General features: G+C 49.2%; 4 protein-coding genes across 4 annotated transcripts; 1 reads left to right on the top strand and 3 right to left on the bottom strand.

The window, feature by feature from the left end:
- Positions 1 to 293: 293 nt before the first annotated feature.
- BT62DRAFT_1080933 (uncharacterized protein) lies at positions 294 to 1,161 on the bottom strand (the record flags this gene model as incomplete). Its single annotated transcript, XM_043179619.1, has 3 exons — positions 294 to 656; positions 731 to 755; positions 968 to 1,161. 3 exons carry the CDS (start codon positions 1,159 to 1,161, stop codon positions 351 to 353), a joined length of 525 nt encoding a protein of 174 aa, XP_043033812.1. The 3' UTR covers positions 294 to 350.
- A 2,187-nt stretch (positions 1,162 to 3,348) lies between these two features.
- BT62DRAFT_910817 (glycoside hydrolase family 35 protein) lies at positions 3,349 to 7,626 on the top strand (the record flags this gene model as incomplete). Its single annotated transcript, XM_043183814.1, has 20 exons — positions 3,349 to 3,581; positions 3,631 to 3,850; positions 3,955 to 4,150; positions 4,243 to 4,373; positions 4,432 to 4,451; positions 4,504 to 4,622; positions 4,675 to 4,719; positions 4,769 to 4,874; positions 4,928 to 4,957; positions 5,050 to 5,095; positions 5,145 to 5,362; positions 5,418 to 6,302; positions 6,360 to 6,445; positions 6,505 to 6,559; positions 6,618 to 6,717; positions 6,765 to 6,807; positions 6,853 to 6,958; positions 7,016 to 7,310; positions 7,356 to 7,414; positions 7,482 to 7,626. 20 exons carry the CDS (start codon positions 3,349 to 3,351, stop codon positions 7,624 to 7,626), a joined length of 3,138 nt encoding a protein of 1,045 aa, XP_043033811.1.
- A 204-nt stretch (positions 7,627 to 7,830) lies between these two features.
- BT62DRAFT_628391 (uncharacterized protein) lies at positions 7,831 to 10,404 on the bottom strand. The gene is made up of 19 exons (XM_043181674.1): positions 9,978 to 10,404; positions 9,842 to 9,920; positions 9,770 to 9,783; positions 9,620 to 9,718; positions 9,548 to 9,557; positions 9,456 to 9,473; positions 9,345 to 9,370; positions 9,247 to 9,272; positions 9,159 to 9,193; positions 9,081 to 9,105; positions 9,007 to 9,018; positions 8,898 to 8,913; positions 8,791 to 8,830; positions 8,638 to 8,738; positions 8,522 to 8,581; positions 8,398 to 8,459; positions 8,320 to 8,343; positions 8,120 to 8,248; positions 7,831 to 7,995 (listed from the first exon to the last, which is right to left on the bottom strand). Exons 1-19 carry the CDS (start codon positions 10,121 to 10,123, stop codon positions 7,958 to 7,960), a joined length of 960 nt encoding a protein of 319 aa, XP_043033810.1. The 5' UTR covers positions 10,124 to 10,404; the 3' UTR covers positions 7,831 to 7,957.
- A 201-nt stretch (positions 10,405 to 10,605) lies between these two features.
- Positions 10,606 to 12,857, bottom strand: BT62DRAFT_910867 (cytochrome P450; the record flags this gene model as incomplete). Its single annotated transcript, XM_043183817.1, has 12 exons — positions 10,606 to 10,690; positions 10,745 to 10,888; positions 10,961 to 11,092; positions 11,166 to 11,182; positions 11,247 to 11,311; positions 11,377 to 11,427; positions 11,485 to 11,623; positions 11,680 to 11,805; positions 11,850 to 12,290; positions 12,355 to 12,373; positions 12,440 to 12,572; positions 12,665 to 12,857. The coding sequence occupies 12 exons, from the start codon at positions 12,855 to 12,857 to the stop codon at positions 10,606 to 10,608; spliced, it is 1,545 nt and encodes a 514-aa protein (XP_043033809.1).
- Between the last annotated feature and the right edge of the window lie 371 nt (positions 12,858 to 13,228).

The following is a 13,228-nucleotide window of genomic DNA, read 5'->3' as shown; positions in this document are numbered from 1 at the left end:
AGGAGAGACCATTGGGGTTAGAGAGTGTGTGGAGGCCCATGATGGGTGGATGCAACTTCCAAATGGATAGTGATATCCCTTAGGAAAGTGAGTGAGACTTCGATGTCTAGTGAATGGTTCGCGAGAGGGAACAAAAAAAGTTTGCTTGGCTTAGTAAGGCGCGGGGCCCATAACCTGTTGAGAGCAGGTTGCATAGCGCGGCGGGAAAGCCAGGTCTGGAGTCAAAAGTCAAAAGCTAGTAAGCATTGACTTTCGATCTCCAGTATTGGTAGCTATGATTATGTAAGGTAAGAGCGACATGGAGGGTGTGCTACTTCAACACTAATATCGGTTTAAAATGGCCACAAAAGCTACCGTTGGGCTAAACATAGTCGAATTGCTCTCATCAGTCCTCTCCACGTCAGTCTATAGGCAGACCAGGTTGCTGTCGCATCGAACCTAGATGCTATCGGAACGTTATTATTGTCCACCGTGTCGGCACCCTTTGCAGACTTAGCGCACCACTCGGTCGTCTCCTTAGCTCCCCAGCAGACGTAGTCGGAGCTGACAGAAGCGCGACTAAATCGTGCCGATTCGTTTCCGCAATCGACGATGTAACGACGAACGCTATTTCTCCCATTTTCCACCTGTCGAAGGACCCATTCTAACTTCTGGTTCTAGTACGATGGGTGGAGGCACCACTCGCCTTCATAGCCATATCCTCGGTGCATGGTCTTCCTTCGATCTTTACCCAGAAGGCGACATAGTGTGCAACCCTGTTAATCACGATGCTCATCTACGAAGATGTACGTTCATTCGGATCTTGTGCGGAGCCACGTGTTTTCCTTCATTTCATTCATGTTGAATCTCAGCGCTTGTCATCATTTAACGACTCGAAGTTCGTCATCATCGTTTTCGTAAAGAGTCTTGCGCTGTCCAAACCAATACCCTTCTTAGGATCATTGCGCAATTGTTGTCTACCACGTACTCTTTCAAAGACGACATTCCCACGCCGTCGTCCCGAACGGGTGTGACGTTGTGGCCGTTCAGTTGTCGTTCGACTCTCGCGAAGACCCCAAACTTTCGAAGGCAGATGCTCGTCGTCGCCTTTAGCCACCGGTCAATCACTGGTGGATCCAGGCACTTGTAGTGGCGCAAGCCCGCTATCGTTTCAATACCCATTTTTCCTGCCCACTTCTTCACAGAGTATCTATCACCGCCGACACTTCCCCCACACCCAGTTTTTCGTTGGCGATACACGAGAACTGTGTCAAAAGATGTTCGGAAGAGCTCCAATCAAGAAGGATACTCCAAAACTTCCTGGCTTTGCATTCCGCATTAGCCCATCATGCAAATTAATGAACGATCATTCCCGACCTAAAACAGAGATGACTTGTTTAATGAGCTAGCTGGCTATCACCCAAGAACAGACCCGCATCGCGTTGGCCCAGTTCGTTTACCAAACATATTCACTACACGCCTCCGGGAACACCACCATTGATCAACTGCAGACTAGGCCAGACCAGAACACATAGACCGTTAACTCGTTCTGCACTGTTCTCTTCGCCTAACAGGTGTCGCCCGTCACTGCGTTCATTTTTTTTTTGTTGTGACAGTCAACAATAATAGCAACTTATGGTGATCCACCACATGTATCTGCGTCTCGTATATTTCACTTCGGAAGCGAGCTGATGGTGGAGCATGTGCTTGGTGCACCAGAAGCATCGATGACGACTGCAAGAAGGTAGATGCTTGACAATGCTGAGAACAAGATAAGACAACTAAGTGCTGACGTCGACGACGTAAGTACTCGTTATTCGTGATACGTAGTTTCATTAAGTGATCATCTTCCATTGCAGAAATTGGCAGGACCCGTTGACTGGTTCCAAAAGATGTGTTAATATCCTTTTGGTAGGCTCCTTAGTCTGGACATGTTCGAGGCTGTCGTTAGGACCTCGCTTGCTACCACAGGCTCGGATTTCGTCGCCAGTACTGGACGAGCCTGCGAGGTTGTAGCAGAAGTGAGTCATCATTCCTTCTGATGTATGGAACACATACTCATCGTAGCCAATCGACAGTCATGGTCTCCAATCCTTTTCCAGGTGACAATCTCAAGCGGGTCGTAACCGCATGTGATATCACTTTGCTTTCCTCGGGAAATAGGACGGCGCCGCTACGTTCACTTGCCGTCCGAGTACGTGCCTTCCAGGCTTACAAGAGCCTTTTGGACGCATTCTACGCACTAGCTACATCCTCAGCCTCGTGTCACGCTCAGTCCTGATAGAACCGAAGTCTGCTATCGTCAGGGACGAGCATAGTCACCACTCATCGCGTCCTTCTCCACGACCCTCTTTTATCTATATGATGTTATATAATTCATTTTCCTCTCGCCTGCATCCTCGGTATGCAGATCACCAGTTTTACAGTTTCAACTCCTTCAGTGTACGTCGGCTGTCTAGCTTCGCGGGTCCCAAGTAGAATGTATCGCTAAAACGACCGACGATGGACAGGGTGATCAACGTGCAAGTTACACCGCGTACAGTCAAATGTCCACGAGATTCGGAAAAAGGATGCCTTGTGAAATTCACTTATACACGTGAACCCGACTTATATGGTAAGACTACAGCTTCAGCTCCACTCGGTGCTTTGCTAACACTTGTCTGATAGTCGATCTAATCTTCTGTTTTACACATTCACCTCGACAGCCAGTGTTCAAAAATGCCATCCTTTCCGTAAGCCCTGTTTACAAGGTGCATCCTCCAGCTCAACCGTACATCGGGTCGAAGCTAATGGATTTTGTTCCAGTGGCGAGTATGGCACGGCCCGACCAAGACTGCATATCTTTGGTAGCTCTTTCGTGTGTTACTTCTTTGAGTTACAGAAGTGTTGGAAATCCTCGGTGATGCGCAGGGTAGACTCCAGGCTGGTAAGGCCAGAAGGTATGAACTCCTTATTCTACAGCTCCTACAGAGCTTGTATTTATACTCTCCAGACTTATATCTAGAATTTACTACAACTTTCTCTTTCTCTCGAGCTTACTCATCAACTCTCGGCATGATGCCGGATTGCCCTTTCTAGAACTTTCCAGCAAAATCCCAACAAGAAGACTCGGCATAGACGCGTTGTGGTGGATGATATCTTGCGGATAATCCTCGGTAACTATAGAAGCCAGCTCTCTCAGTGTCCATGGTCTCTGAACTTTCCAACAGATATAAACGGCCCGAGGACAATTCTGGGTGCTTCGACTCTCGTTCCCGTGATACAGTGTGGGTCATGGGATCCCGTCCAACGCATACCAACGTCCTATGTTCGCACACGGCTCGCCTTAAAAAGTGTCGCTGTTGAAAATAATACCGGGCGATCCTTGAAATGAACATCTCTTCCGACTTCCGCAGTACACCGACTGATCTCTTTCGACGATGGACGGCTGCCCTACTCTTTTGGTCGTGGCTTTCCGTTCTACTTTACGGGAACAGTGTTGGGGCGCTTGCCAGGTCTATCGTCCATGATGACACTTTGCATCGTCGCGTGGCTTCATTCACCGACCAAGTCTCCTTTGACAACTACAGTTTGTCGCTACGCGGTCAAAGGATCTTCTTACAGTCAGTATTCTCTATTCGGTTAAAACGTCTGATACAGATGATTATTTAGCTCGGGGGAATTCCATACATTTCGGCTACCTGTTCCATCCTTATGGCCCGACATCCTGCAAAAAGTCAAGGCATCAGGCCTGAATGCTGTCAGTGTCTATGTTCACATGGGTCTCCTCAACCCGTCGCGTGGTGTCGTGGACTTTGACGGCTTTCGTGCCCTGAAGCCGCTGTACGAGGCAGCTTTGGATGCGGGTATTTGGATCGTTCTACGTCCTGGTGTGTATTAGTGCTCCTTCGCCGTTCTAGGGCGCTCAACTTAGATATCACTAGGTCCAGTCAGTTGCGCTGATTTCATTTGTCGATATGTGCTCACCCTTTCTAGTATATCAATGCAGAGACTTCTGCAGGTGGCATAGCCCATTGGGCTACATCAGAAGTTGCTGGAACGCTGCGAACAAGCGCGCCCGATTGGAAAGAAGCATGGATGGATTATATTCTCGGGATCATCGAAGAGACAGCCCCGTATCAAATCACCGAAGGAGGGCCTGTAATTGGTGAGCGCGTCGCTGTTTTGACGCGTTTTGTCCTGATCTCACACTTTTTCAGCTATACAGATTGGTTTGCTTCTTCTTCTAGTGCGAAGACTGCTGATACTGAATCGCTATTTCAGATAACGAATTCACTCAGAGCATCGGTGGAGAGTACTTTGCTGAGCTTGAAGAAGTCTATCGCAATTCAAGCATTGCATTGCCCCTTACCTACAATGACCCAGGAGAGGGTCGTAACTTCATCAATGGGACTGTGGGTTCGTTTTAGTCGCTTCGAAACATGTCATGCTGACGAAATTGCTTCTACTCAGGGCGCTGTCGATCTTTATGGGTCAGTCTTCTTCTTCAGTTCTCTCTTACTCTTCTTATTGTTGCCTCATCAGATTGGATTCTTATCCTCAAGGTTTCGACTGCTCTCATCCCTTGGACTGGAATGGGGTTACCTTGAATTACCATCAATATCACGAAGCAGCCAATCCATCTCAGCCTTGGTATTTCCCCGGTGCGCCCGGCTTCTTTGTCTTCTATATGCTAAGCTGATCTAACCTGGGCAGAGTTCCAGGGAGGTTCATTTGATGCTTGGGGACCAACTGCACCGGGTAATGTACTAAAGTGTTTTCATATCGGCTTCTTACTTAACTATCTTAGGCTATGCTCTTTGCGCCGCACTAACTGGTCCAGATTTCATGTCTGTTTTTTATCTCCAGTTATGGGCCAGCAACGCGAAGCTGACAAGTTACTACATGCTTTATGGGTTTGTCGATGAAATAATTGTCTCTCTGTGCCGTTTCTTATGTCATTCCGTAGTGGTACATCGTGGGGGGCAATACCATTCCAGTAAGCTGACTATGCTATGCTGCTTCTACCATACCTGGCTGACTTCCTAAACCAGTGGGGTAATCCTTGATGTACTTTTTAGATCAAACTAGTGCTAACTTTGGGAAGGTTTACACCTCATACGACTACGGAGCTTCCGTAAGTCAGCTTAATTCAACTCGGCGCGCTAGAGTTCAGACTGGTTCAGATTGATGAAGCTCGGCAATTGACGACAAAATACGACGAACTGAAAAGGCAGTGCCTGTTCATCCGAAGCTCACCGGAATTCCACAAGACAGATTGGATTGCTGACAGTTCCACGGGTCTTTCAATCTTGTCGTCCGAAGCGGTCTTTGCGACTTACCTCCTCAACCCTGATACACAAGCTGGATTTTACATCGTAAGACATACCAATTCCACCTCCACGTAAGGGTTCATTCGAATTGGAAGTTTGTTCGTGACGCTTACCACTTGTGGCTAGTGATATCACCGACTTCAAGATTAACGTTGCTACAGTAGAGGGTGACCTTCAGATTCCGATTATCGCCTCAGCAGTTACACTAGGTGGACGACAGTCTAAAGTCATCGTGTCTAATTACGCCTTCGGCTCTTCACGTCTGTTGTATTCCACGGCACCAATATATTTCGCCGGCGTCATTGACGGTAGAGATGTCCTCTTCATCTATGGAGATGCTTCCCAAGAGCATGAAATCGCTTTATCGCTCACAGGCCGCTCCTTCCGAAAGCAATATGATACTTCATCATTCCGAGCCACGCTCACGCCGAGCTCCGTTATTACAATCTTCTCCTTCCCTACTGGGACTCAAGGCCTAGTGACGGTCTACGATTCCGACTCGCAATTGGTGCTGTTTGCCGACTCTGACACCGTCGCCACCTTCTGGGCACCTGTCATTCCTGGAGACGCCAATAGTTCACTGCGCAATTATTGGGGTCTGGGGACTAATGAGTCCGTCCTCGTGGGTGGACCGTATCTCGTGCGCTCGGCTAGCATATCAGGAACGGTGCTTGCGTTGAAAGGCGACCTCAACGCCAGTACACCGTTGACAATCATAGCTCCTGCTGTGATTAGTTCTGTAACATGGAACGGCGTTGCGTTATCAGTCCATGCATCCTCATCCTTGACGGAAATCGGAGGTCTAATAGGAGATCTCTCCATGTCGTCGGCATCCGTGGACTTCGCAGTGGCTCCGACGTTGGAGGGATGGAAGTTCCGAGACAGCTTGCCGGAGATTCAACCAACGTTCGACGATGGTTCATTTGTCGTCGCGAACCATACCACGACCAATATCCCTCTCAAACCGTATTATTCCGACGGGACAATTTTGTACGGATGCGATTACGGATTGTATGTGTCATTTTCTTGTCATATCGAATTATTGAATGAAATACCTTGAGCTTGCAGCTGCGAAAATATTGTACTTTGGAGAGGACATTTCAACGGCACGGGAGCCGAGAAGAGTGTCAATCTCTCCATAAACGGTGGCGAAGGTGAAAGCACGATGTTGCCTGTTTCTCCGATGCGCGGACTGATATCGGCCCGGCCCTAGCATTTGCCGCAAGCGTTTGGCTCAATAATATCTTCTTGAATACGTCTTACGGAAAGTGAGATATTCAATAAATCTATACGCTGCGGTACTGATGTCGTGTATTCAATTCGCAGTTCAACCAACAATAAAAATATCCTCGAGGAGACAGATGACGTATTCATTTTCCCCGAAGGCGCAGTTTTACCGGGGGACAATATCATCACAGTAGTCCAGGTATGCACAATACACTTCTGAGGCAGAATTTACTCATTCCTTGGCAGGACAACATGGGCCTGAATGAGACTTCTGGAAGTGCGTGCCTATGTTCTCAGTTGCTGTCAACCGTCTAACATTTGTCGTGATGCATAGCAAATACCAATGCTTCTAAAAGTCCTCGTGGCATTCGTGGATTTCAGCTGAACACCGGCAAGTTCACACAGTGGCGGGTTCAGGGGAAAATCGGGGGATACACGGAGTGGGTGCCACCGCCAATGTGAAATACATATATCGCACATCGCTCATGATTGTTTAGCTTTCCTGACAAGACCCGTGGCGTGTTCAACGAGGGGGGTCTTTACGGCGAGCGTAAAGGCTGGCACTTGCCTGGATTCGATACGTCGTCATGGAAGTCGAGGGATCTAAATGATGGTTTACCAGAGTCTGCAGCAGGTGTTGGCTTCTTCGTGACGACATTTGATCTGGACATTCCAGAAGGTTTTGACGTGCCTATGTCGTTCAACTTCAATGAACCGCTCGGTCAGCCCTACCGGGTGTACCTGTTTGTTAATGGCTGGATGATGGGAAAGCGAGTCGGAAATCTAGGGCAAGTTGGACATCATGTCATTCGCTGGCAGAATAACTGACAAACCAAGTCCAGGCCGCAAGCTAAGTTCCCGGTTCATCAAGGCATTCTGGATTACAGTGGAACCAAGTGAGCCCTACCTAATTTCTCAAAACGGAAGGTAGAAAGAATTACATTCTGACAATCGCATCCGTAGCACTGTCGCTGTTGCTCTCTGGGCGATGGAGGCTAATACGACTATTGCCCCCGACCTGCAGCTCAGTGTGGACGCCGTGTATAAAGGTGGGCCGGGTGGCATAGTTACCAACAATCCTCGCTGGTCTCCCGCAGGTCGTGTATAATTGAGGGCACTAGTTACCTCACAACTGAATGCATGTACATACAATCCGCTTGAATGCAGATCGAATCCCGCGTCCATTATGAACTAATGTACACGCAGCGGTGGTGGTATTCATTTAGTACGCTATCTCGGCGTTTTGTACAAGCAGAGGTATGAACAAGCAGAGGTATGAATAATAAATATGTATAGAAGTAGCAGATCCACTCGACACCCCCCGGCCGGCGGCTGGATTTCACACTGCCAGAACCGGAGTCAACGTCGCCGTCGTTGCAGTGATGGGCGTAGAAGGGTTCGAACTGGCGCTACTATCTGGCAGGGATCTCTTCTGCAAATTACCCGTTTCGAGTGACAGTGCCGTCGGATGTGATCGCTGGAAAAAAAAACAAACAAAAACAAAAAGCGAGTTGAGCTCGGGTGCAATTACCAGGAGGCCCTTCAGTGAGTCCCACCCACCTTCTCGCCCAACACAGGCCGTGACGACTGTATTTCCTCACCTTCACTCGCATTCGTGAACCGGCCGGAAGATTGGGCAAAGTTTGTGAACTGGATAGACACTGGCTGGTTGCTCATTTCGCGCAGCCCTTGTCGGGCGTTGAGGCTGGCAAGGTACGAGTTTAGGTAGACTTGGGTTAGGTGGATGGAAACCCCCATCAGTCCGTGGATGATTAGGCCCGCATATGTGTGTGGCACTCACGTTTGCTTAGGAGCAAGTAAAAGCCTAATATTAATGTGTAAGGAGATGAAGTCCCAGAGCCTTGAAGCCAAAACCTACCGAGGAATATGAGGTTGTGCGGCATCGCAGCATACGTAAGGATGCCTAATGCGGCGTCGACGCTGCCCGAACGGTCCAGTTGGTGTGAGAGGAAAAAACGGGCGATATGAAAAACCACACGCACGCGACGACCAATCCGGTGTTCACCGTGTACGCCATGAGAATAGTTATCAGTGAGTCGGTCCTAGGGCAATACTGATCAGCCTCGACTCGGAGCTTTGTTTTATTTTATTTTATTACCTCGGGAACCCCGTACGTGAGATGTAGAGATAATAACACAATGCGAGCGCAACGCTCACATCGCTCGTGGTACCAGCTGCAAAGTTCAAGTACAACAGCGACTGGCACAAGTAAACGCCCCGAACCACCACGCGCGCAAAAAACAACACGCACCGAGAGTGTATCCAGCTCGAGATAGCTCGAGATCCCAAACCTATACGATTCAGAAAGCTTTTAGTTATTCTTTCGAAGAGAAAAAAAAAAAGACAAGCCCAACGGACGCTTTAGCGGTGATCACTAACATGCGGGAAAATTTGAGTTTTTTTTTTGTTTTCAATCAGAAAAAACCTCTCCAGCCTGATAGAAGGAAGTACGGATCGACAAACTCACCGATCCCACAGACTATGATTGATTGATTGATTACGCCCTCGTGCTGTATCCATATTCATGAATCGATGCCATACCTAAGTCCGTAGCCGATACCGCCGCCTGAAAGATCAGTGAATCATCGGTCTAGGAGAGGGAACGGAACGCCCCCTCACAATCCACAGCGTTATCACTTTATTCCCATTACTCACTAAAAAAAAACCCCAATCAACGCACGCAGCAAGAGTCGTTCGTTTCTCCTACATCGGTACACCCGGCGAGCGAACATACTAGTGTGGTGTGAGTGCATGAGCCGAAACCAACCCAATACGAGGGGGGAGGTGGGGTGCTCCGAAACTCACCTCCGGATTATAAAATCGGAGATCGACTGTATGCGTGGGTGGGTGAAAGAGAGGGGAGGGGGGCATAATAAGGGACTCTGTGGACACGATGGAGATAAAAACCCAACCCACCGTGATCGCTACATGGAGCTAAACCCATCTCAGCCACACTTCGCCCATAGAAAAACAAAACAAAAAAAAAACACAGCAGGATAACTACTCACGATCACACTCCTACGACGCGATGAAAAAAAATGAAAAAAAAAAATCAAACCACGAAGGACGACGCGACGCACCAAGTCGGCGCGTATATAGCCAAAGGGTTCAAATAGTTCTTGACGAGATAGAAATAGAGAATGTGCCCGTTCAACACCGAGTCGAACGTATCCAAGACGCTTTTCAAAAGTTTTTTTTTTTTCGATTACCACGAGGGGGGTTTAACTCACAGAAGGAACGCGATCTAAGCACCATCCATCGGAATTCCATCCACATACACAAAAACGCAAAACACGACTCACAAGCAACTTGAAGGCCGCCTGATCTCTCTGATTCGTCGTGAAGAACGTATACGTCTGCACACACGTTATGCCCCACAACCTAAAAAATAAAATCAAGTCAGCTTTTTTGCTCAAGAAGCCCGAGAGAGAGACATACGCCATGGCCACGAGCCCACCGACCAATAGCGCACCCAAGGTATTATCAAAGCCAGCCATAGGAAGAGGAGAGCAGAAGAGGGGGGGGTGCGGTGCGGGGGGGTGAGGGGTGGGGCGAAGAGACACAAAGCCCCCACATTCCAACATAAATGGATATTGATAACGCACACACGCGGAGAGAAGGAAGCAAGACCTTTTTTAGCCGAACCATATTGGGTCCGCACGCGTGATCATAATAATAGGTACGCGAAATTGGGTGTATGCTTAAATTTGAGGGGTGGGGGTGGGGGGGTGTAGGGAAGGAAGCCAACAAAACGTTGGTTAGGCTGGACCCGAAGTAGAAGAAAAGTCCATCAAGTCAATCCGCTCGACGAAAGGTTAGGGTTCCGCCTACCACACATAAAACATAAAACCCCCGCCTGTCTCGGTGTATCTCACGGAAACCATCTTCCCCCAGGAACCGGTCCCCCACCGCCCCCTCGACCCTTCCCCGAAATGAGTGCGTGCACGCATGATAATTATTAACATTGATGCAATAAAACACATCCCATGATAAGTTACAAAACTAAGAATAACACAAACAAAAACTCAAACCGAAGACAACCAAAACAATATTTATAGCAAAAAAACTAAACCTGTAGACCCGCCTGACTGATGAGTCTTACCGCTTGTTCAGATCGAGGCTTAATCGTACACTTGTATGGGTTCGGTGTTCTGTTCCCATCCCATGAGAAGGAGGGTTAAAAACAGAAAAAAAGGAAGACATACCTAAACACCGAATTATCAAACTCCACTATAGGTTCGATGACGTTACCCGCATCGTCTACCGATTTCCGTATGTCAAGCGTGGCCAGCATACCCGCTATCAAAAGCCATGCCGACGACTCGACGAGGTGCGCACCAGGACACGTCCTACAATATCTCGCATATGAGTTCCCACCTCCCCCGGCATCAGACAACAAAACCCCATAAGAAAAAACACACCGTCTCCCAAATCCAAACACGTAATTCCGCACATCTCTCCGCTTTTCGGTCACAGGATCCACAGGGTTCAAAAACCTCTCTGGCTCAAATGCATGAGGATTCGGATATATCGAGTCGTCTCGGAGGATGGACCTAAAAATATGGGCGTGTCTTTCGGGTCAGAGTTGTTTAATGAAAAAGAGAAGAACGGGAAGCGTTTCCGCACCAGATGTTGCCAAAGACCTAAACGAAAATCGCATATAAGAAACTCCGGAAGATATTTTTTCACGCTTTGCTCGGCGCTTACCAAAGATCCCTTGGGAATATACATATCCCGATAGACATCGTCTTCCATAAGTCGATGCGGCAGGCCTAGAGGGTGCGCATAATCAATCATCCCTGTCCTTTGCTCGAGATGGGTCATACACCACACGCACATAACGGGACTGGAACGCCCCATCTCCAGGTCTCTTTCAAAATAGCATCGACTGCAGATTATATAACCAATGCGTCAATCAGTTTGGAACCGAACGCAATGCACGTACCATAAGGCAAGGAAGCGCGGTCCGCAAAAGTAGGAAGACGTTCGGTTCCAATGACACTGTCGATCTCCTTGCGTGCTTTCTCCATCACCTCGGGGTAGAGTATCATCGCCAAGATGAAATGCATGACGGTCGTGATAGTCTGGAAAAACCCATTAGCGATAAGCGCCGGGAAAGAGAAGGAGAAGAAGGCCCCACCGTATCTCCACTGGCAGAATACATCGAATTCGCCGTCCATTTGAGATCAAACATAAACTGGTCTGAGCGATTATCCATCTCCTCGAGCAGCCTTGAGCAGAATGACGGTGCGTAGGTACCGTATTTCTGTTGAAAGTGAGGAAAGAAAGAAAAGAAAAAAAAAGACATACCAGCGACCTAAGCGTATACTCGAACGGCTTCTCGACAAACTCCTCCATCTTGGCCTTCCACACCATCGCGTTCCTCCTGAACGCAGAGCCCGGAGCCCACAGAGGCCAGTTCTTCAACGCCGGGAAGATATCCACGGGCCAGATCCCCCCACCAGACGCGACTCTGTTCGAGAGGATATCCACACACTCTTCGGCCATGCGGAGGAACTGGTCATCGTTGGACGAGACCGTGTAGCCGTACAACACGGAGAGCGTCAGCCCGCCCGCGTACCTGCGTGTGTGGAGCAAATGCTCATCGGGCGTCGCCAGCAGCCTCCTCAGGAACACCTGCGTCTCCTCCTCCATGAGCGGATGATACGCCGGCACGGCCTTGATGCCCAGCGCGCTCGTCAGCAGCTTGCGCTGCCTCCTCATCTGCTCGCCGTAGCCCGTAAATGCGACCTGTTTGGATAAGCAACCCCCATGCTGGGTCTCGCAAAGAAAACACATGAAGGGAGCGGCGTACCATGTTCTCGCATCCACATCTAAACGTGAAAGCGAATCAATAAAACGCGTCCCCCCAACCCGCGGAAAAGAAAGAAACCACGCACAGCTCTCCCGCCATAACCAGTTGTGGCTTATCAGAGTACACCGACCCTCGCTTATCCAGCAGATCGCAGACCGCTTCTGGGCTGTTCAAGAACACCAGTCCCTGTCCGAAGACGTGGACGTAGACGACGTCGCCTGGGGTGGGGTGAGGTGGGGCAGGTCAGTCAAGGAAGGAAAGAAAGAAGAGAGAGAGAGAGTGGGGGAGGGAGGGAACCCGGAACACACACCGTATTTCTTCCCCCATTTCGTGACGACGAGCCACAGTTCCTTCGCGGTCAGATCGAAGATATTGCCGAGCAACCAAAGCGGCTTGGGACCTGGCGGGAACGGCACCGAGGAGCGTGGTCGTTGTTGTCGTCGTAGCGTGCGCTGCCAGGCGAACACGAATAGTGCTATCGTCGTGAGTGTGATAAAGAGCATCGCGGTTCGTTCGTTCGTTGTCGTCGTCGTAGTAGTAGTAGTAGTCGTAGTCGTGAATAACGGTGGTGATGGATGGATGGATGGAAGAAAAGGTAAGGGGGAGAAGCAAGTGGGTGGCTGAGGAGGGGAGGTAGGGTTCAAACTAAAATAAGCGTCACCACCCCCCCCATCTCTGTCGCCTTTTGAGAGAAGGAAAACCTCGTAGAACCGCCGCCGGCCCCTTTTTCCCATCTCTTCTTTATGTAAACGATTGCATACATAATTCGGCGAGATCCCCCGTTGTGCACGTTCAAAACGCTGGGATCGGCCTAGTAAAAAAACAAGTGACCGAGGAAGTGGGAGAGTGAGGGTCCATCGGTCAGGGTGGGCCT

The sequence above is a fragment of the Guyanagaster necrorhizus genome (genome assembly GCF_019112545.1).
Source record: "Guyanagaster necrorhizus MCA 3950 unplaced genomic scaffold BT62scaffold_51, whole genome shotgun sequence".
In the NCBI taxonomy this organism is placed as follows: Eukaryota; Fungi; Basidiomycota; class Agaricomycetes; order Agaricales; family Physalacriaceae; genus Guyanagaster; species Guyanagaster necrorhizus.
Note: the sequence above shows the minus strand (reverse complement) of the source record. Positions and strands in the feature narration are given on the sequence as shown.